Source organism: Paramacrobiotus metropolitanus, unplaced genomic scaffold (assembly GCF_019649055.1).
Source record: "Paramacrobiotus metropolitanus isolate TYO unplaced genomic scaffold, Prichtersi_v1.0 Parri_scaffold0000007, whole genome shotgun sequence".
Classification (NCBI taxonomy): Eukaryota; Metazoa; Tardigrada; class Eutardigrada; order Parachela; family Macrobiotidae; genus Paramacrobiotus; species Paramacrobiotus metropolitanus.
In genome coordinates, this window is record NW_026570227.1 from 2,481,200 (window position 1) to 2,505,084 (window position 23,885).

The 23,885-nt window shown below is 44.5% G+C and overlaps 2 protein-coding genes across 2 annotated transcripts; both read right to left on the reverse strand.

Annotated features, from left to right (window-relative positions):
- Nucleotides 1-311: 311 nt before the first annotated feature.
- LOC129582170 (allatostatin-A receptor-like) lies at nt 312-2,736 on the reverse strand. The gene is made up of 6 exons (XM_055473607.1): nt 2,719-2,736; nt 2,421-2,592; nt 1,678-1,891; nt 1,167-1,232; nt 941-1,018; nt 312-545 (listed from the first exon to the last, which is right to left on the reverse strand). Exons 1-6 carry the CDS (start codon nt 2,734-2,736, stop codon nt 326-328), a joined length of 768 nt encoding a protein of 255 aa, XP_055329582.1. The 3' UTR covers nt 312-325.
- Nucleotides 2,737-18,912: 16,176 nt separating this feature from the next.
- Nucleotides 18,913-20,904, reverse strand: LOC129582332 (uncharacterized). The gene is made up of 2 exons (XM_055473842.1): nt 19,928-20,904; nt 18,913-19,271 (listed from the first exon to the last, which is right to left on the reverse strand). The coding sequence occupies exons 1-2, from the start codon at nt 20,542-20,544 to the stop codon at nt 19,148-19,150; spliced, it is 741 nt and encodes a 246-aa protein (XP_055329817.1). The 5' UTR covers nt 20,545-20,904; the 3' UTR covers nt 18,913-19,147.
- Between the last annotated feature and the right edge of the window lie 2,981 nt (nt 20,905-23,885).

Here is a 23,885-nt window from a genome sequence, read left to right on the forward strand (position 1 = left end):
TTTCGTGAAACACACTCCAGCCATATAAATTTCCTCGCATTACTTCGCACGAAAATAATTTCCACAACTGAAACAAATGAAAATTTCACAACTTTCGAGAACGTTTATTTCAGAATACAGTAGACACAAAGTGCGGGAAAAAACATAACAGTAAAAATTAATAATACCAAAACTATTTCAAATGCAAATCTTGCTATCTTTTAGAGTAGTTGTTACTGGTATAACATTCTTGGTAAAAACATGGAAGTATGTGCTAATTAAATTACGAAATCTAAAACTACTCGTCTAATACATGGTGCTGTCCAATTCCACTGCTTCCATCCGGTCAAACGCGGTCAAGCGTCGACGACGATGGCGGTTGCCGGCAGCAGAGCGCGCTGACCAGGGTGCTGCGGTACTCAGGATGCAGTGCGGCCAGGATGATGGGGTTCACGCAGACGCTGGCGGTGGCCAGAACATGGGCAGCCACCTGGATTATTACGGTGGTGGTGCGGACGGGATACACATTCATGGATTGCAACGCTAGGATGAACGTGGTTGGACCCCTACAAGCATTGCGCACAATAGTAATAACGAATTCATTGTACACTTTGATGGGCTTCGCATTCCGGACACTTTCACAATATGGATTTGGGTACCGGACACCAGAGACACGGTATTTTCGTGTTTCCGTGCATTAGAACAATTTGATTGTTTTTTGATTAATCTGGCGTGCAGTCTGTACGAGCTGGCGTAAAACCAATAATTATCATGTAATCAATTTTTGGGACATTTTTATCTGGTGGAACAACGCAGGGAATGCAGTATCTCTGGTGTTCGGTACGCGAAAACATATTGCGAGAATGTCGTAATAATTTCCAACAATTTTTTCCAAGAATTCTTTTAAAGCAATTTTTCAATTTGTTCAAAGAATAGTCTAATCTACAGTATTCGCTCGTACCAGCACACTGCAAACACCGCCGTCATAGTATAAAGAGCTCGCTTGAAGTGTTTCCCGTTTTCTCCATTGTCCCATTCGCTGCAGCACATGAATTATAAAAACTGGACAACTTGATTGTACCGCATTTGGTAGCAGTAGTTGATTTTGAAACGTCCATATCATAAAAATTGTTACCGCTACAGGCGCTACTGTGACCGTGATATTATTTTGCTGAGAGCGTTCTTACACGATAACCGCCAAGGATGCCATCAGCGCTAAGGGTAGCAGGAAGAATGTGCCGAGAAACGCCCATCTGTAATTAGAAAAAGTTCTTATACCGGTTAAACGTGAAGTTTGCTGCAGATAAACGAGCGCGCCTAGTTTTGGTTACAAATTATGGCAGCAATGTTGTTCATCACATTCACATTGTACAGACAACCTAAAGTAAGCAAAAGAAAACATACGACAACATAAAATAACAAACAAACCTAAGAATAATCTAAAGCACTAAAAAGTATGAACCTCATTGGCTCGTTCTAACGCATATTACGCAGTTAAAAGCTTCTCTGTTCAAGCCAAGCAAGTGCTGGCGATTTATGCGATGTATTCCTTTTGCACTGTTTATTGATTTGCAACTACATTATGGAAGCACGGATAGACTGACCGTTCTTGGTTATACAGTATACTTATGTGCAGCCTGTACGTACGGTACTACGCGCAAAAATAACGCCTCAAAATTCCCAATGACTTAACCGTACCTAAAGGCGTTTTCGTTGTACAGGTGATGATGGAACATGCAAGGCAGGAGTGCCTCCTCGCAAGCCGTTGCCGTCCCGATCTGTAGCACTCCGTGCGTCAGAAACAGTGGGATGTTGGTAAGCGCAATGACCGTCAAAAGAATCCCAACGCAAATGCCCATGTTACGGGTCTCATCGGCGCGAAACTCCGCAGCGAAATGCGAAAGCGATGTACCTGTATTTGACGACAGTAAACAGTGACCAAGCATTGTTACAGTTATATGTAATGTTATGAACTAGCGTAAAGCGCAAACGCTACAAGATACAATACCGAGGTGTATATTACACAGCATCAATTTTCAACGAGTACGCAAAAATACAGCCTCGATATCTTTTTTTTAGGTGGCTATTGTTCCCGGGGTCGATATTTTTCTTAAGGGTTTTGGAGGGGGTTTTATTTCGGGATGGGCTCGTAATTCGAGAAGGACCCTTTCTCACTACCCTCATTTAATGGACACGCGTTTCGTGAAAATTTTATCGGTCTTTAATCGAATGCTCGGCAGATTGCTATTGCAATCTGCAAAATATTAACGGAAGTAACAAAAACTGTTGTACAGAGTATCCGCCCGATTTTCATCACTTTCTGGTTTGGGCGCTGCCTACCCCTTGCAGGGCATTAAAAACGAGTCTTTCTCTCACCGGACAGGTCGTTTTTTGATAGAATACGATAGTTTATACGAACACCGATTACAAATTTTACTTACCAATCCACTGGTCACTCCATAAAAGCACCAGCGTATACGCTTTGGCAAAGGCGGAAGCGTATGTTACATAGTTGACGATACCACACCAGGTGTCACCAAACGACCATTGCCGCTCGACATAACTGGTGGCGGTGTATGGTATGGCGATCAAGATGTGTAGTAGATCGGTAAACTGCAATAAACTCAATACATCTCTGTCTTTATATGCGGCAACACTACATTAACAACCGAGGAAAGAACTATAATTAAAAATCAGTGGCGTCGCCGTAAATTTTGGATTTGAAAGGACGTAACGTACGCTGTACAAACGCTCCATCGCAGCTGTTTTACAATGAGCCTGTGTTACGAAATTAACTAGTTCAGTACTGGTAGAGCGTGTAAAGACCACTTGCCGCTAAACTAGCAATCAATAAGTTCGTGCTGGTAGAAACCGGTCGGTTGTCTTTGCGTAATGCGGCGATCAGGACGAGAATATTGCCAAAACACCCGATGACCACAATCAATCCAAATAACGCCTGGAAAGAACGTAGTAATAAATGGCTTTTAAAAGCATTAATCCTTTTCTGTAATCACACTGCGCAATACATTAAGTAAATACGGAAGGTTGCTCCCAGCTGCCATTTTTACTACAACATTCGTGCTTGTTTTTTATACCGGGACCGTGCCAGCGAGCGCCTTGCGCACGCTCTGATCGTCATTGTACTCCGAGTACCCGGTTGTGCACTCTTCTTCCACGGGAACAGCCATGTCTTGGTGATTGACCGTTGCAAAAACCTGTTTTTTTAATATATAGACGCGCCTATTGAAACGCTTATTTAAAAGCCTGCTTATTTACTAGCGAAATTCTGAAAACGGTGCAAAAGAAAAATGATCATGTACGGTACAGTACTTTTCCTGTCTACGACCATGTGAATTCACAGCTTGTCGGCATACTTGTACGGATCATTGAGCCAGAAGCCGGTATTCATTTTCTCCGAGAAACTGCTGCCCCAGTTCTATCACTATAAGCAACTGCATGCACCCAGTAAGGACGGGAGTGGACTTTAGCCGCGATGACGATCTGTTTCAGCCCGCTTTGGATGTTTTTGTGTAAGCCTGCCGGTGCGGTGACTAATCTAGTCTACAGGCAGCGCTAAAATAATTAAAAATTAGTTACTGTAACCGATTTTTGGGTGGGTGACATCGGGAATTTTGTGCGCAAGCGTGTACATTGTCATCAATCTAAAACAATTGAAAGTTATGTATCAGATTATTAATATTCGCAATATGTATGCCGGTCTGTGTGTCAATGGATAAACACTACTTCTACTTATAAGCAGGTTGTTCTCAAGTGGTGTGAATGCTTCTTTAATCTTTATGGACACCACGATGTATCAGATCAACAGCCATAGATTTCGTATTTAGCTAGGTGTTTACTTCCATATTTATATTCGCTGTGGAATATTTTATCAGAAACACTGAGCTTGCTTTATTAACACCTACAGAGTACGGCTAAGTACTTCAACAATGACAGCTAGAACTCAGCCTCGAAGTACTGACACTGAATCTGATATACCAAGATTTGCATTTCAAACAGTTTTAAGCATCATTAATTTTTACTGTAATTTTTACTGTTGTTTTTTTTAATTTTTACTATTTTTTTAAATTTGTACTGTTTTTTTACCGCACTTTATGTGTAGTGCATTCTGGATTAGACTAATAATTCTAGTTCATCCTGCTTCAGTTTTTGTAGAATCCATTCAGAGTTGCAAAGGTCACGTTGCAGTTAAAGAATCGATATCGAGTTGGCAGATTCCAATCAGTGTGGATTGTCATCCTGGCTAAGACTATTGAACCTGCATGAGTTCCACTGATTTCGTCCGGCCAAACTGATCCCGGTCGGCCGCCGACGATGATGGCGGCTGCCGGCAGCATAGCGCGCTGCGGTATTCAGGATGCATTGCGGCGAAAATGATGGCCAGGGTTCTGACAGACGCTGGCGTTGGTCAGGACATGGGCAGCTACTTGGATTATTACGCTGCTGGTGCATCCGGAATACACGTTCATGAATTGCAGTGCTACCTATAATTAACGTGATGGGGCCCCTGCAAGCATTGCAACATTAGAGGTACCGGCTTGATCGTAAGCCTTCGCAAACATGTTTATACGCGCCCAACTGTTGGGTAAAATCGCTGTTTTTAATGCTAGTTCAACCTATGGATCACTTTATTATGTATAAAAAAGTAGGCATCCGGCTTTTTACGCTCGCAAAACTTAAACCAACCATAATTGCCCGATAAGTTTTTAAACGGCAGCATACGAGTAATATATTTGGCCGTACCAGCATACGCCAAACAACGCCGTCAGAGGGAAAGTATTTTCCATTTTCGATGGTCAAGCATCAACATCCCATTCACTGCAGCGACACCTGTTATATAAAAACCAGACGGCTGTGCAGTTTCCAAGTTGTTGTCTCGCATTCGGCACCAATAAATTAATAACTGATTGTTAAACTTCGATGTAATAACGAAAAAAACTGCCATGATTCTATTTTTCTAAGAGAGTTTTTAATACTTCTTACACGATAAACCCCAAGGATACCATCAGCGCTAGGGGCAACAGGAAGAATGTGCCGAGAAACAGCCATCTGCATTTAGAAAAAATATTCGCACAGTATACAGAAAAGGGCGCGTATTTTGGTACACAAATCATGACAACAAGGTTCTTCGTCACATAAGAAATGTATAGGTAACCCGAAGAAAACATGATTTAACAGAAGAAAAACCAGAAGAAAACTTAAGATCTGTAGGAATGATCTGTAAGATTTATGCGCACTGAACGTGCTCCTGTTGCACGGTTTGTTGATTTAGTTACTACATATTAAAAGCGCGGACCGATAGAACGTTTTTTAGTCCTACACTGCATTCACGTACGTACGTATAAACAGCGTAATTTTACGCGCAAAACAACGTCTTAAAATTCGCACCGACCTAACCTAACAGGAAGGTGTTTCCGTTGTACTGGTGATGACGGAACATGACAGGCACGAGCGCCATCTCGCAAGCCGTTGTGGGCCCGATCTTAAGCACTCCATGTGACAGGAGCAAAGGGAAGTTGGTAATCGCGATGACCGTCAAAAGAATTCCAACACAAATGCTCCTGTTTCGGAGGTCTCATTGGCGCGAAACTTTTTGGGGCATGGCGAACGCGATAAACCTATACGTGATCATAGTGCACAGTGACAAGAGGGTTGGACGGAAAATCCGATCAAATGGTCGGAGCTGATCATCATCGGCGCTAAACCTTACTTTGACATACGTGTACGACTATTGCCGTTGCTGTAGGAGTGCGAGAGAAATGATGAACATTCCACTCTTGTGCATTCATTCAGCGGAAATTCAGTGGAATGTTCATTCACTGGAATTAAGTGGAATAGTCATTCATTCCTCTCGCACACCTACTGTAGAGCAACGGCAATGGTACGACAATTCAGTAAACCCCAATCAATCTTATTAATGTGGTATTTATTAACGCAGTATGAGCGGGGAAATTTATGTGGTGGGTGTGTTTAGCAAACCCATATAATAAAGACGCTTCAAATGCGAAAACCAGCGAAGTAGCATATTTAGGAAATAATCCGTTTTTTTTCTAGTACTTGAAAACGCTTCCCGGGATCTTGAAAATCATTGAATTGGTGAGAATATCTTTACAATTGTGCAGAATGAAGCCTACGTATTAAAATGTAGCGTTAACTGATATTGGTGGAGGTCAATTACATTTGGGTAACTGTTGCGCGTCGGGTAATGGAGAGACGCGTAAAAAATTAGCCATGACTCAGCAGAAAAACAATCGTCCAATCGTGAGTCGAGTACGCTTCCGTGCCAAGAAAGAAATTGAACACCGACGTGGAACTGAAAAACTCATTCTTAATGCTGCAATGTGGTAAATGTGATTTTACGTCAAAAAAGTTAATTATGAGTTTTGGAATGTGACTCTGGGTCGTTGGGTTTACTTTTGGTCCAAACACACACAAATTTTGTTGATCTGTGCAGGAGAGTTACGAGTTACTCGTAGTTTGGGTAATGGTTGCGCTTCGACGTCGAAGCGCAACGCTTACGCGGACAAGTAAGCTGAAAACCCATCCCAGATTTTGTGACGGCGAATCAGAATGTTTGCTTGGTTACGCGCTGTTACGTCACATTTTTTACGCGTTTTCCCGTTACCCGACGCGCAACGCTTACCCAAATGTAATTGACCTCCACCATTGTTGATGCATGCATTTTCCAAAACGTAGCATATACTACACATTTCACACAAGTTCAGCATTTCTGGTATTTTTTTTTTGCGTGCGGCTGTAGGTGTGCACAGCGGTTGCGCTCGGAGTGTGTGTAACTTCGTGGTCATCGAACTGGCTATCGGGAATATGGTATGGCAAGTACAGTTTTAAGTCTGCAGTGGGAATGCAAGTTACTATCGCCATCACCTTCAGTACAACTCTTATACTTCTCCTTCTGCATCTGTTTCACCTTACGGAAACATTTTATGCACTTCCCTGGATCCGAATCGTAAGAATACTTTAGAAGAGATCGTTGCATTCGAAGCATATCGTACAGAATTTTGTTTACTTTTTGTGTATAAGGAAGTCTGATCGGGCAGGAGCTTTACTAGGTACATTAGTACAATAAATTGCAGTTCTGTGCCGTTTTAGCAGTTATTCCTATGACGGAATTTACAACGTGGCATGCGTGCGTTTTGGAATAAGGCGTGACCGTTTATCATTTTTCAGGAAATGGTATACTTCATACTGGCAGTTCTCTGTTCGCTGTCCTCCGGAGCAATTATGATACCATACGCCGACTATTTAGATGCCAGCCGAGGGGTGTGCGTGGTCAGTTGTAATTTCAGTATTGTTACATCAGTTTATTACTGGGGTTCTTCATTTGCTGTTTAGTTTTTCTGTTGGGCAGCGATGATTATGTACGCAGCAGACGCCTTTCTTCAGTGCAGAAGATGCCATGCAGATACCTTCTCCCAGTCCAAGGTAGGGTGGTTCAATAAGCCATAAAAACCCAATAAAAACACTTTAATGTCGGCCATTAAGCAATAACAAGCCTGCCATTCGCACCCGTTATATGGTTTTCATGCCCGGTTAATGTAACGCAGAAACTAGAATTTTACAACGAGTTTCCCGTGTTTAATTGTAGATCAAGGAAGAAATCAAAACGGAGCATACTGACTACTCGAAAAGCGATTCAGTAGATAGTCGACACTAATGCGCCTTCCGTGTTCTGGAAAATGGATTCAACAATCTATACAGCGACCTACTGATAAACTAGAAGGAAAACCGCGCCGTGTGACTGTTACTAAAAAATCGTTTGACGCCATAGTCAGAAGTCCTATAATTTTCTAAAACTGCAGTTCTTTGTATCTGTTGTCGAAAGGCCGTATAAAGACTTCATCTTATTCATTAAATTAGTCCCGCTTTAAGCAGTTTCCACTGCACTTTCTACTGCATCCACTGCACTTTCCAGTGCTTGTGTTAGGGTGCCCAATGGCTCATGAATGCTGTATAAACTAAGTCCACTCAACCTTGTCCCTTAGCGTCTGGAGTTCAGCTAATGGTACTCGTATCAATACAGTTTAGAGTCCAAAGTGTATGGGTGGCAATCGTTCATAACACAACTTTGCGCTACATACAACCTTTGTGATGGAAATAACGGGTTAAGCTGGTGCCTGTACTTCGACAAATTCCTTATTCCGGCTCCCCATACAGTTTTCTACCATCTTCTGGCTTCCGGTTATTTGAAAACGCAGTATGAACAGCCTCTCTGGTTGGCGAGTGCAAGTTTATTAGTTGGACTCGATTCAACCGCTTTCCGAGTTTTTCTGTTGGTCGGTGAAGTCAGTACGTGCACGATGCCACGTCGACCAATAGGAAAATTTGAAAAACAGTTGAATCGATGCAGCTAATAAACTTGCAGTAGCCAACCAGGGCGGCTGTTCATGCCGCATTTTCAAATAACCGGGAGCCAGAATATGGTAAAAATGTAAGGGGAGCCGGAAAAAGGAATTCGTCGAAGTGTTGGCTGTAGAGTAAAACTGCGGTATTCATAGTAACAAAAAAGGTGCACCCGCATTGGTAGGCACAACACAACATGCGCACGCTACACTTGTAGCTGGTTCATACTATACTTTGTACAGATCGTAATGCTTGATCATTCTGGTTACATAAATAAAAATGCAGTTACGAGCGTTACAGTACATGACGAGCATTATCATACACAGTCGAAAGCAAGCAGTAATCGTTATAGCATACGAGTCGTATAACCAGCCATAATTCTCGTTAATCCTTGCATAAGGCTTACTTAAGTTATTGAAGAAACTAAAGGCTTTAAAACAAATTCTGCAGAATATGTCGATGCACCCATTTTAACCTGGAGCAACGCGTCTCTTCCGCCAGGATTTAAATTTGAAGAAAGCGTCGGTTCCGTAAGCGAGCATGGCTAACCAGCAGAAAGACTGCAAGAAAACATTTTGGAACTGTATATATTTAACGATCATAATTCTAAAACGTTTTTAAGTAAGCAGTTTGCTTCCATAAAAATTATGAAAAACTCTCTCGTGCCACGACGTATTAATCTTAGAACAAAAACTTCGGAGAAACAGTTACTCAGTAGAAGTGGCGATTATGGAGCTACAGATAGCTACATAAAGGAATTAAGCTTTCAAGCTAAGCACATAACTGCAACAAATAAATTTTACAAAGTCAGAGAAAAATATAATTTAATCAGATGTACGAATATGTACCGTGCATGCTTCACGAACGGTATAATCTTCTTCGGCGTTGGGAATCATGATAGCTCCGGCAGTACAAAACAGACCAGTCGCAATAGCGGAGTAAAACACCTCCTAATAACCGATAAACACTCATCAATACTGTACATTACACAGTAGGAAGTATAATAATTAGATGCTTTTTTTAACGCATGTTGCTCAGACAAGCGTTTTTCTCTTCGAACTCTTTTTCTGGCACTTTTTGTGCACTGGATGCGTTCCTGCTGATTTCATATGGTTTATGGTTTATGCTTTAACCATTGAATTTCTGATTGCCTACCACAAACAGCCAGTTAACGTGGTACAACTTCTCAGTTACGTGGAACAAATACAGAAGGCACAGGGTCCTAATAAACCCTGGGAATGGGAATCGGGAATTGGTATTGGGAATTGGTAATGGTATTGGTATTGGTATTGGGAAACAGAACAATTGTTGGGAATGGTATTTCGTAATGGGAATGGGAATAGGAAAACGACTGATAAAATTATGTTAAGGTAATACTCCGTATTTAAGTGCCTATGACTAGCTCATACTTCCTTTCTGTCCATAAATCCGTCTGCTTATTTCCTTCCACTTCGTCCACAAAAGTCCACATGCGTCCACATCCGCCCGTCCACATCCGTCCCCTTTTTGTCGGTTTTGTCAATTGCATCCAATTACATTTTCCCTCATCGTCCACTACCGTCCACTTTTGGTCCGGTGCAGCGGATATGCGTGCACATCGAGCGCTCATGTGCACGACTGCACCATAGCACAGAACGGACCTTGTGGCGCATGACCCAGTTCTTCCTTTTAATTTTTTCTCATGCATCTTTGGGCCTTCAAGATAAGGATTGTTATGAATTATTCGTAAAAATGGCCGATCAAGGTGGCACTGTCGAAGAAGACAGTTTTCTTTCGACGGAAGATGTTAATGCAACAGTTTTTAGTGGACCCCCAGAAGATTGCGATGGTGACATGGATGACGAAGGGTGAGTTTTCCATATTCAGTCGTGCTTTTCCTATCTTCTTCGTGAGGTAAATATCGAATTTTTAGGAGTGACATTGTCGAAATAAAAGAGATTCCTTCTACAAAAGGCCCGGTCTTAGTAGACGGATATGTTACCTACAGTGTGGGTCGAGATAGCCGTGTGAAAACATCGGAAGCTGTGAACGCAATAATGTCAGCGGTAGACGATCCGACATGCGGGGTGTTGGAGAAAGTTCCCTACCAGATCCAGAAGAACGCTTGCTTCCTCGTGAGGACTTCATCTCTTCTGAATGCCGGAGATATCGTAAAGGACAGCAACGGATCGTGGATCCCCAGCTATGGAGGGAAGAAGGGTCATTCCTACTACGTCCACGATGCCGGAAGTGATTCTTATGTGGAGACGGTAAGTACCTGCTCGTTTTACTAACTTCTTCCCGACTTTCAAGAAATTTATATTTTTAGAAAGATCCAACGGAAGGAATTCTGTTCCGCAGACGCCATTTTTCGAATAAATCGCAGCCAAGCTTCCACCGCGTCATTGTGGAGAGCGACAAAGTTTCCATTGCTTTTCTTCAGTACTTCTTCAAGGATGAAGAAAAATCATTTCCAGTACTTCCTCACGGCAACGCAACCACATCTAGGTCATTCGACCCGGCATTCCAGTCAGGAAAGACGGCAGCAAAGGCGCTTCTAGGTTTGTTCATGATAAAAGCTTTTGCTTTCTATCCGTTTTCTATCCTGAATGTATCCCATACGGACACATAGCACTTCTACATAGTGTTTTGCACGTAGGATATTTCGTATCATCAAATTTTGCATTACTACAAAATCTTAAATATTTTTTTAGAAAAAGGGCTTCCGCCTAGGGATGTGCGCGCAGAATTGATGGAGAAAGCTGGGGGAATTACCAACTTGTCTTCAACCGCTGAAATCCCGTCTATAACAACAATAAACAACATCCGTGCTGGGCTAAAGCCATCAAGGGAAGAAGATTTCAACCGGCTAACTTTGGCCTGTCTGTCGCAGGAAGGCAAACCGGAAGCTTTCGTTCGGGAAGTTGTAACGGCTCCGTCTCTCATTGTTATGCTAGCTACGGACCAACAGCTGGACGACTTAGTCAGATTTGGCACCACCGCAGGCGGCGGTGGCTTCTCTGTGGATACGACCTTTAACATTGGAGACTTTTTCGTGACTCCAATAATAATTCGCCACAAACTGCTAGTTGGTTGTGGAACCGATGTCCATCCCATCGCCATTTCGGCAACGTTCATACACAAACGGAAAACTCGTGAAACGTATCAACGCATTGCTTCGATGCTTCTCAACGCAAGACCTGCTCTGCATAATCTGCAAGTGTTTGGCACAGATGCTGACCCAGCTTTGCATGTGGCGTTCCAGAACATCTTTCCTAAAGCACAGCATATTTTGTGTATGATTCATTTTACGGACAACATTGCTAGCAAATTAGCCGAATTCGAAATGAAGGAGCACCAGAAAGAAATTATGGATTCGATTCTTGGGACACGATTAGGCGATCAGCGATTGTCAGGACTCGTGGATTGTGAAAAAGAGGACTACGAAGATTTTGTCAACCAACTAGTCCAAAAGTTCACGGTTTTACACCCAAACGGAGCCGATTTTGCGAAATACTTTGTAGAAACCAAGGTTCCGCTCCTTCAACAGCATTATTCGGTAAGATTTGTTTTTTTTTAAAGTTTTCCAGCATTGACAAGGAAAAATATTGCACAGATTGAAGCACAAAAGCGTGCGGGGCTCCAAGGACAAATGTATACGCAAAATGCTGCAGAAAGCGGGAACGCTCTGATCAAGTTGGGGCATTCAAAACATCGCACACCATCAAAGTTTGCAGAAGACCTCCAACACCTTGTGCAGAATCAAATAGAGGAGTGGGAGCTAGCGCTCCTGGATCAAGGAAAATTTCAGTTGGTACCCGGGTACGCCGACCTTAGGATCCCTTTTAAAAACTTTTCTGTGAAAACTCAACAGCAAAAAAAAGCGTTGCTGAACAAGATCCATACGGAGCCTTATAATCCGGAAAGAAAAGTGGACGAGATGATTGACCTAACATTGGAAGTGGACGCGGCGCGCTCTCGGCTCGAGAAGTAGGAATCTCGTTGCACCCTCATGAGAAAATTTGTTTACGTCTTTGTAATGTCTCATTGCTTTTAGGAACCCTGAAGGACAACAGATTTTAGCAATCAAGGGACCTAGCGCGGAGCTACTAGCTGAAGTGTATGATAAATCGATGCTCATTCTGGCCAGAAATCATGCTGTGGTACATGTACCGGGAGAGGATAACATGTATTATGTAGCCAGCGTAAAAACCCACTACAACATGAAGATGGTTGTCAACAATGATACGGGAAGTATTATTTGCGAAAAGTCGTGCCGCTACTTTTTGACGTTTGGTTTATGCGCTGAAACGTTTGCGTTGGCGAAACACCTTGGCATATTCAACAAATATGTTGATTGGCTTAATTCGAAAGACGGTCTAGCCTCGGGTAAATACGGATTGCACAAGCTGGTATCAACAACAGGGCCACCAAATGCAGGATCAAAGCCTAGTGGTACAGCGCGGCGAAAAGGAGGTAAAGTCCGCCCGCCTCAGGTTGAAGCAGTTGTCAGTTGCTCTGACACATTCACGAACACCCAAGAGAATCCATTGCAGCCTTCTTCACAAAAATCTTCGACGGCTAATTCACGGAAAAGGAAACTAGAGCAGTTGCAAGGTACTGCGATACAGGATGCCGTTCCTTACAATCCAAGCAACCACAAAAAAGTTCTATGGGAGAATATTAGCATTCGTGAGTTGACTAAAACGCCCAAACCAGATCCCGGGGAGTATCACATATGGTTTTTAAAAGACTGTCCGGCTCTGACAAAAAAATGCAGCGGTTGTAATCAGAACTTCCGAAAACAGCCGCTGAATACAACGGAACCATCCATTTATCCGGCCGCGCCAAATGATCTGCTGTTGGTAACGATTGGAACCCGCACACACCCACCTAAAAACGGAGAAGACAGTGTACGACGTGCGCCAATTTATTTGCACACGTTTCTCAAATGCGTTGAACTGGCCGTAACTCGAATGGAAGCTGCAAAGCCTTCCGCCTCGGTGTTCGTAACGAGCAGCGGAACAAAAGCAGGCATCACTGTCGCCCACGAACGCCGTCTTTTTGAGCTTATTGATGCCTGATTTGTTCGTTAGTTCGTGCTCAGCGAACGTTCTGTTATTTTCTGCGTTTTATATTGCTAGTTGAGAGTTTTTTTGGGTGGCTAAGTTTAGATTTTTAAGGAAGTTTCACCCGGAGGCCAGTGTAGCCCAAGGTTCTTCCGTTAGCATAAGATTTCAAAAAAAAACGTCTTTATTGCGATCAATGCTCGCCAAATATAACTTTGATATTTAAATAAAGAAAGAACGGAAGTAATAAATCCTTCTAGCCAGAAACCGGAAATGCCTACGATCACCACAAAAAAAGAACGATTCATCCAGACTGCGTCTTCTTGCGTTAACTTAAGCTGACCGGTAATACTTTACTTTAAGACCGGTTTTAAATGAAGTCCATAGTTCATGCAAGGCTTCTTGACCAGCCCGGAACATAGATCCGTGAAGTGCTTCCCGATAGTATTTGAAGGTTCCTTGTATCTTGTTGGTCAGGTTGCATAGGCCAATGCGCTTGATGAGGGTCGCTTCCTTTGTAAAAGCATCTTCTCTGGAACTCTTCTGCCACGTACGCACCACGATCACTGATTTTCGCCTTCGAAAAATAGAACGGATCTTTACGGCTTTCTTGGTTAACTGCAACATAAAAACATCGACCCAAATGCACAAAAAAATGGGGATATCTGCGATTACTTCGTTCTTCCGGGTTGCATTTTTTAGGTGTTGCAGCGGCCTGTCGTAATAAGGACGCTCGGACGATTTTCCAACATAAAAGATGGCCTTTTTAAATTCGGATACGGTGACGAGTCCACCAAGAAACAAATCCGCATTCAAGAGGGCGTAAACATAGGACGCCATTTTTGAAACGAGCGTGGGAATTCATGGCGGTCAGACAAAAATTGAGACAATCACAAAGATAACTGCACTTCGATCTGACCATCCGAACGACCATTAGCACAGCTGCGCAAAAATGCGCAGATGATGTTGCCCGATTGCACACCCCGATTCGGTCTATAATTTCTCATATCGTAATTTGCTTGAATTAATCGACTACCGGACTGATTTATTATTTGAATGCAGATGCACAATCGAGCCATTTTTGCATAAAGTAGATTGTTTATAAAAACACTTAAGACTTGTTTGTTGCCAGACATCACTGCTCGGGTTCATCACTGTTTGAAGCAGCGTGGTGGGTGCTGCTCCAGCATGGCAAGTCCCAGAAGCAGTCTCTTTCTACTTCCGTTCCATCTTGATAAACGTGTATTACGCGGTTGCGGATTCCTGTTTCTGCTCTGCTGTGGAACGTCTTTTTCTTGCGACCAGGAAAAGTTTGACTCAAATAGAAGTCGCAAGGATAACGTTTTTTGGTGCCATCCATTCCACCTCCCGTGTGTCGTAAACAATTTTGGTAATTTCTGTTGTTGCCGGAGAAAAGCTTTTTGCAAAAATAACACCGAAAAGTTTTAGCTTTTATTCCGCTGCTGCTTTCTGGTGCGTTCTTGTCAACCTCGTCTGGTATGTTTGCGTCTACTTCAGCTGCTCGAGCTTGTTTTATAGCTGCACGCTCTTCGTCATCACTTAAATCGGGCAAGTTGTAATCCCAGGGCACTTCCCGCAGTTTTTGCATTGTTCGTCCACTCAGGTTGAGGCTTTCGAGACTTTTGTATCCTCGCCGATACGGAACTTTTACTTTCTTGCTGCCGGACACAGGATCTACGGAAAACTCCTTGGGTGTATCAATGGCGTATTCCGCTTTAACGAAAGCTGAAGCACGGTCGTTGTGATTTTTCTTGCTGCGAGCGTCTTTTATCAGCCTGGCTCGCACGGATGTCCAATCTCCGTCAGAATCCTCATTGCTTGACGACAAACTAACCTGCAACATGATAAAAAACTTGCTAGCAGAAGCACTTACTAATAAGAAAAAAGTTTACAAAAAATGGACAGTTAAGTAAAAGTGGACGTAAGGGGACGGAAGGGGACGAAAGTGGGAGAAAACCGTACTGTATAGGAATCCGAGTCCGAATCATCCTCCTGTCTTCTTACCGTCCTTCGGGGACGTTTCCTGCCGGGTTTCTGTTTTGATTTCGACTGTACCAAAGAATGAACATGTGTTTCATCTGTCAAAGCAACCCCATTACCCCTTGAAACGCCCTTACCGGCTCGCGATTAACAGGATTTCTTCGTTTTGGTGATGATTGTCGTCGTGATTGTCCAATGACTTCCAGAATCTCCGGGCTCTGCTCTCTAGCAGATGCAGCAGGACGTGGCACTGAAGCATTTTCTACATTTATGCTTTGACGGCTATTTGGCCGCGACCTGAAAACAACGTTACCAAGGATTGGTCGCAATATGATTATACTAAGTCAAACCTGGGAGCGGCAGTGCCAGAAGCGATAGACTTGCTTTGCCTTTGCCCTAACGATGGTTGATTCGTGCCCGCGAATGTTGCATGCTGACTGCTGGCTTCCAAAACAACGGGGTGTTGGGTGATCGGCAAGGGTATGGGAGATGTAACCGGAGAATAAATATGGAGCGGCGATACGGTGGGTTGATAGAGCGGTGCCGAATGTTGAGGAAATCCATTCATTCCAGTTGGCATTAAGGACTGGGTGACCAGTTAGCGTTGGGTGTGGTGGTGCTAAAGCCGGAACCGGGTACAGAGAGGGATGCGTTGGTGGTGGTGGAGGTGGGGGTGGCGGAGGTGGTAATAAAACAGCTGTGCAGATATATCTGCAAATATATAGATATGTGTACAGCATGTACCGTTTCCATTTAGACGATTTCTTGTTTCGAAGGTGTTGGCATTCGACACCGCCGAAGTTGAAAGCGTAATGTTTTGACTTATTATAAAAATCGCGGCAGAAGGGCAGTAGTGGAAATGTGTGTCATCTTTATCGCTATAAATAAAGATCCAGCTAAAAATCCGTATCGCATTTGTTTGGCCTCAAACCGCGACGAATATTTCGCCAGACCGTCACTGCGCATACACCGATGGGATGAACCGTACGGACGTATCATTGGCGGAAGAGATGGACAGCACGGTGGAACATGGCTAGCGGTCAACACTGACAACGGACGGATAGGAGTCCTACTAAATCTTCGCGACAGAGATATGCTGGCTGTTCAGAATACCGAGAAAACCAGTCGGGGAACCCTTGTGCCTGGTTATCTGACATCACCATTAAGCACTGAAGATTTCATCGAAAACTTGAAAACGACTGCACACTGTTATGATCCTTTTGTCCTTATTATGGCGACCCAGAAGCAAGTTATTCGGATCGACCGACCTCAACAGTAGCTCGGATCCGACCTGGAGTTCACGTCAGAAACCACAGAAGGAACGGAGTTGTGCTGCCGAACATCCTTCTGCCAGTCCGAACTGACCGTAGGATGTCCTGACACCAAGGACCCGGCCAACAGTAGCCGAACGCACAGAACTCCTAAAATGAAGTTGACAACCCCCAGATGGAGGTTGGAAGTAAGCGACAACAGCTCGGAAAACCAACTAGACGTAGGAAATCGACCTCTCAGTGGAAGAACTTACTTTCCCGGCGGGTAGACACAAAGTTTATCCGACCTGGGGAAGTCGGAAAATAACCAACCTCTGAACTCGGATATGGATATCCGACCTCAAACCAAGGTCGGAAGCGACCGCATAGAAGTCGGGAGGGTACGACAACAAGTCGGCAAAGGCATTTAGAAGTCGAGAACCGACCTCCTAACGGAAAAATCCGACCTTCGGATGGATGGAAACATAGTTCATCCGACCTCCCGGAGTCGACCATAACCGACCACATGTCGGAAGTCGGCAACTTGGTCAACACGACGGAAGAAGATTGACATCTGTCTGCGGTGGACGAATTCGACTCGAAGGAACTTGTTTAGCCCTACATGGGCATGTTATTGCAGGTTAACCCTAGTCGACCACCAGCGGATAGGATGACCGACCTCGACAGAAGGTCGGGTAACAACGGAACATATTGGATGGAAGTCGACTTGACACTTCCGCCGAAGAAACCCATGAATTCCGACCGGACCTTCGAGCCAGTTCGACTCGGATTACCCTAAACTAGGCTCGTGGTAGCAGATTGAACGGTTGTAACCGACCACCTTTTGAACGGAACTGCTGTACATGACGACCACACAGGCCGCATGATTTACATACAGCTTTTTCCGACCTGAACTTTAAGAATTCGGAACATAGCCGAATTTTCCTAGCCGCCGGTCGACTTTCTGGTAGGCCGACCTTGGTCAAACCGACCTCGGTCCTATTCCCCCTTCAGAGAGGATGCTTCGGCATTTGCAACCGCAACAGTGCCTCTCTATCCTTGATGGACGGATACGAGTCGGAAGTAGGTGTTTAACCGTGCTTATCCGACTTCGGCGAACTTAACCGGTTACGACGGGTTCCCCGGGAACTGATGCCCCGGACCCAACTTACCGGATGAAATTAGACAAGGAGGCCCCGTGGAGACTCAACTGCCCCGTGGACGTCATCCTAGTCGGAATAGGACCCCCGGACAGATTTTTGCATTTTCTTATAGCACTTCTCCTAACAAACGGAATTGTATTTTTCTAGTTCGATCTCTTTGACAGATCTGTTTTTGTAACCCCTTTTTTTTTGCTCACTGGAATTGTGATTAAACTTTATTTCATACTTTCTTTCGCGCTGTATACAACTTTCATCACATTTTTCTTTCACATTGTTCTCCGTTGCCAACAGAAGCAAGAAGCCAGCCAACAGAAGCATCACCGGTCCAACGAAACGCCCGAGCGGCTTCTGGATTTTCGGCCGTGAGTGGCTTCCACTCATGGGTCCGGAAGTGAACACGGGACGGTCGACCAGACACCGGACTCCCACTGCCAGAGGACGCGTACCAGCGACCCCACATTGGGTCCGACTGGAGAGTTGTGCGGTACTGGTGCGGTACCGAGTCGGAGCATCCTTCGCAGGAGCTCGGATTCCCGCCCAGAGGCATGTCAGAGGCACATGACTGCGCCTGGTGCATACGGCCCACCATGGACGTATTTGCACTCATGCTTGCCATATCGCCTCTCTCGCTGTACGTACGTGTGCTGCTGCACTGCACTCATATCCGCTGAAGCGGATATACGCGGCGCACACACTGAGCATACTTGCTCTCTCGTCCCTCTCTCGCAGTATGACTCAGCGTTCATACGCTCGCGTTGGATTGAGTCCAGTCTGCGCATCAACACACAGCTGATGGCACACAGCACGTGCTTGCCGCCAGTTGCTTTTTCACGCCTTGGCGAACGCTCAAGAGCCCTTTTCAGCATTCACTTGCTTGCTTAGCCATCAGTGCTTTGTTTTGCTTTCCTGCTATTACGCAGTATTGTTCCCCCTTTATTTGTCAATAAAGAGCACTCGTGATCTCCTCGCGCTTGCCTGTTACACCTGTCACAACCACTCACAGTACATGTCGCATCCCGCACGATTCGGACACCAGAAATCTGGAAGCTCCCAGTGAGTCTTAAAACCAGGCTTCAAAAATCAGAAAAGGCGCGAAGAAAATTCTTCTTCTTGTTCATGTCGATGAGACCCATGTACGAAATCGCAAGGATGCAGCCAACAACAACAAAAGAACTTTCACGAAGAATTAATCAACACTAAAATACAAAAGAAATTGTGTGCTATAACTGTGTAAAGGGTGTGCTTTAATTTAAGTAAGCAAATATTGTCATGAGTTAATGAATACGAGAACATAATCTGTAGATCGATAATTCTGTTCATGTCTCCTTCAGTCTTTATAGAATCCATTCAGAGCTGCAAAGGTCGCATTGCTCAACGAGGCGATGTCCAGTTGGCGGAGATCCATCGAGTCCCATCGCTGTGGATTGTCTTCCGGGCTAAGATTATTAAACCTGCATGATAAGAAAGCATTCAATATACAGAGTACAAACTACAAAGTACATATTCTTATTGCTGTACGTAGACGCTTCGTTGAAACGCATTTTGCGGAAACCAAGGCTTCTCTGTTCGCACCAGTGCTGCGCGGATGTGATGGGCACTGAAGTCTGACTGTGCTCCAGTTAGGCACAGAGTTCAATATTGAAAGGGACCTCAGCATTACATAATTATTTGATTAACTTAATCAGTACTACAATTTGTAATTATTCAATTAACTTCGAATTAAATTTTGAGCCGCGGACCGACTTCGACATTTTTGCCATGCGTACAGACGGTACAGTCCATTAATTTTGGTAATTTTTGCCTCAAACTTACTACAGTTGTATGCAAGGTATATAGTACCTGCTGTACTACCACTGCACATCAATCATTCTTTAATTTTATCTTCACCGATGTACCAGTATGTAAATGCATAAAGCCGAAGCATTTGCTTCCTAAACTTTGTTTTAATTTATAATTATCACGGCAGTAACCAGACACTATTGCAACAAAATTAAGTTAGGAGGCATTCTCAATTTTTGCAAGGCTGGTTATAAGCCACACCCTTTGCTTCTCTGTGCCAAAAATTACAAAATGAACTGCAGATTGTCGAAGTCTTAATACCACTTACACCTGCAAGAAATTTCGAATACCCGCCCATTCATCCGGATAGCCGAACGTCCGCACCCAACGCGCATGAATTGCTTTGACCTTTTCCAACACCCGCTGACTGACGGGCGGACACTGGGCGTTAGCCGCTGCCAGAAGCGCTCGCCGCTGGCACTCGGCCGTGTCCGTACAGTTGAAACGCAGAATGGGAATGCTGACTTCACAGCAGTCCGAAGCAGGGTTCAGGCGAAAGAACGGTATCTCGGAATCCGGTAGCTGCGATGGAGCATATGGAAACATTAACTGCCGCGCTGATCCGATGATGGTTGCCGTCGCGATAAAGTTAACCAGCACCAATCGGTCGCAAACGGTCATAAGTTCGGACAGCCCAGGAGAATCCAACTGACCGTTGCGGGGCTTGCGTCGGATGGACAGGAAGGAGGAACTTGCGTATTGCACAGGATCCCGGCCGTTCTTCACAATAACCAAGGGCAGTCGCAGGTCCTCAAGCTGCATTAGTCTGGCGATTATCGACATTCTTCTGGCGAAACCGGATTCCGGGTGACCACAATACCGATGCTCCGTCAACGCCACGGTACGCGTGTACTGCGGATGTATGCGCTGCAGCATGGTTCCCATTTTGTACGTAACACGCTTATCGTACTCCCATGCCAAATCGTAATTGTATGGTTTCTTGTCGCATGCTGTGCAGAATCACAGAGAATGTGCCGGTTGCTAACGTCACGGTGGGATAGGATCCTCCACAGCGCACATACTCAGGTGAAGAACAATACAACGGTAGAGTACAGAACCACACAACGGTTGAATAATGATTTATTAAAATCGAGCAGCTGTCGCATGTGCAGCATACAACGCCAGTAATCGTCCAAAATGCCCAGACGTCTGAGGGTGCAACCCGTATCCGGTCGTTTAAGCCTGAGTACTGACAATTGGTTACCTGACGTTTCTGTCCAGAACATTCTTTTTCCATTACAAATCATAAATAATCTAGCCTGAGTTTCAAAACATTACGGTAGTATTTTTAATCAACAATATGGCGTAGCCTGATTGTTATTGATAAGGCTTTCGCTTATTCTCGAGATTGCGATAGGATTCCTATCGCAATCTCGAGAATAAGCGAAAGCCTTATCACATGACATGACATTCCTGGGATTTACCTGTTCGTCCGCAACTGACAATCCACATCGAGATAGCGCAATACACAATCCATTATCGGGTGCGGAAGCTCATTAATGAACATTTCCTCCATATCTGCCGAAAATAAGTAATCTTTTTCACCAGTATGATTATCGACATTAATTAATCAGTGCGGCATGAGGAAGACAGCGTTTGTTCTGTTTATTCATTCGGGTTTCTAAAGTGTAAGTTGACTTTTGCTACTTTAATCGGTGATTACACCACAATCACATGATCTCGTCAAACCCGATCTCACACTGGCAAAGGTTTTGGTACCCTTACCCAACTGGTGCACATTCCGTGGAGTTGTTTCCATGCACGCAGGCGCTGCCGTGATTCTATATCGTAGATAGCTATCACATGCTTTCTTCAGGGAATCCTCGTTCCAGAACGTACTACGCCCGGCTGCGTCTAAGTGCAGTTCGGCACAAACGAAAGTGACCGTATTGGCTTCCAGTCGTGCGTACAGTCGACAACCGATATCCATGTGATGATATCCCTCACCATTCGACCAGTGGGATCTGTTTGTGCAAGTGAAATTCATACCGCTCCCGAAAAAATGCTTGGAAAACCAGCAGCTGGCATCACACACTCGACTGCCCGGGGAAACGATAACTGGCACGTATGGGCTAGGAACGTGGGGATGAAACCCACGTCCGGCAACAAATGAGCTAGTGGAAAGCTGATAACATACTTTCTGTACAGGAACCCGGTGGTTCGCCCGAAGAAATTTTCGCCATCACCCGGCAGCGGCAGCTGTTCGCTGAGATGGTTCCGCAGCACGATGCGCTTGCTTGACCGACTCATCGCCGCCGGATCGTCCTCATCCAGGCGTACTGTGTGGAATACATCATTATCATCGCGGATAATGGTGCAGCGCCGAAACACCATCGGTGCACCTTCGGATGGCCGCAATGCTACGTGCGCAGAGAAGCCCTGGCGCGATTGCGGAATTCTGTGCAGAAAGCGGTGCGGCCACAGTGCGCTAGAATGAACCCACTGGGGTTTGGTTGTAGCAGCATCAAAGTCCACGAAAAAGTATGGACCATCAACGTCTTGAACGTATCCCAGCCACCATTGGCAGTTATCGCGCTGCACCAGCACCGTATTCCAATAGTTCACCGCGCGCGCACCTGAGTGCAGTTTGCGAAAGTAGAACGATGTCCCATTCATGATGTTGCCTTTGATTGGAATAGGGATGAGGGATTTTCTTGTGTTATGATGGAGATACACAAAGACAACAGTCTAATCGTGACTGAAGTTTGATGAAAATAAAGAATCGTCGTTATGGCTGTTCAGTGAAAGCAACGGCAGCAAACTGTATGCGCACATTTTACAGGCTGCAGTCGTCACTGCGGCGCACGTGACGGCTGCAGCCGCTGTAGTACCGTACCCGTTTTAAGACGGCAGGCAGCCATGCACTGGCAGACGCTCTAGCGCATGGTTGCATAAAAAAAGCTTGGAAACTTCCAGAAGCATCACCGTCGGCGCCAGTACTAGTACTACTGTCAACGCCTGCAAAATGCAATTTTTTCGATTTGTTTCATAAAGTAATAATTTTCAAAGTTTACCACAGGTTTCATAAACCATATTGCGATAAGCATTGCATAAAAAACAAAAGCAACTCAGACAAAATGCGATTTTTTCGGAGCAAATAATTCGAAAACCTATAATTTCATGGAGACTGCTTCCTACGTTCCGCATTAGACATTGTCTTGACGTGTTAATTGGAGCGTTACTAAGACTGCAGCGGTTCGCGTACGGCAGCGCGACATTTCGCCGATACAGAAAAGCAACAGCTTCCAGGTCTTCTAACGCTTAGTTTCTGGTAAAAAATATATGAAGATGTTTAATCCTTTTTAAAAAACCGACGTCTGATTGGGTATGAGCTGCAGGTACAGCGATCGGCAATGTTGAAAGACGCTTTGTAGTTTGTTGATTGTCCTAACTACTAACCTGAGAGTAACAACAGTAATTGTAATAAGCAAGAGCTTGTGACGTCGCCGTATGTAATGCGTATTTAACCTGCTGTCGCATAATGTAAGTGCAAACTGTGCAGTAACTCAACCTTGTCGTTTGATTGACACAAGTTGACACTACAGTCGTCGAGCATCAAAGCGTCCAACATTAGACAACTGATAAAAGGTTGGCAAACCATATTTGCAACAACATCGCAAATGCGCATTTCAAGGTTTATTTCAAGGAATGATCAGTTTTATTACTCTCCATCCACTCCCAAAACTTTGCCGCTTTTTAACGTAGCTTTGTAACATCCAGCGCTCCAGTTAATAATGACGTCCTCATTTACGCCATCATCTCCGTACTGCATCTCGGTCGCGTACCTTCGGCTGCTGCAATTCATCGGTTTGCATCCTCACTCGTCCAGCCAATGCGGCAGTTGCTTACTAAGACTCTGGACTATAATTCTCTTCGCCTTCCACATCCTATTTGTCACCGCCTCTTACGCCCGTCTCCTGGAGATGTTCCGCGTTGACGTCAATTCCGGGGAACCGTTCTTCCTCATACACCTTTTATACGGAAACTTCATCTTATTTCGCGGGCTGATCTGGATGATACTGTGCTTCATCTGCTTGCGGAAGAAAAATATCAGAAAAATCGACCGCTCCATGAATTTCCTGAAAATGTCGGAATTAAAAAACCGAACCCTATGGATGATTCTGCTTTTCGTGGTGTTGCTTTATTCGGCGACAGGAGCAATCTGGGATACTCATTCCGAGATATCCTGGATGGGCGAAATTTCCTGGACCGATTCCAGTCGGAAT

Coding starts and splice junctions, on each gene's coding strand:
- LOC129582170 (XM_055473607.1), bottom strand. Junction 1,233..1,677: donor TACAACGAAAACGCCTTTAG/GTACGGTTAAGT, acceptor TTCTAATTACAG/ATGGGCGTTTCTCGGCACAT. Junction 1,019..1,166: donor GCATCCTTGGCGGTTATCGT/GTAAGAACGCTC, acceptor CATGTGCTGCAG/CGAATGGGACAATGGAGAAA.
- LOC129582332 (XM_055473842.1), bottom strand. CDS start 20,544: ATGGGAACCATGCTGCAGCGCATACATCCGCAGTACACGCGTACCGTG. Junction 19,272..19,927: donor ATTCGAAATTTCTTGCAGGT/GTAAGTGGTATT, acceptor CTTATCATGCAG/GTTTAATAATCTTAGCCCGG.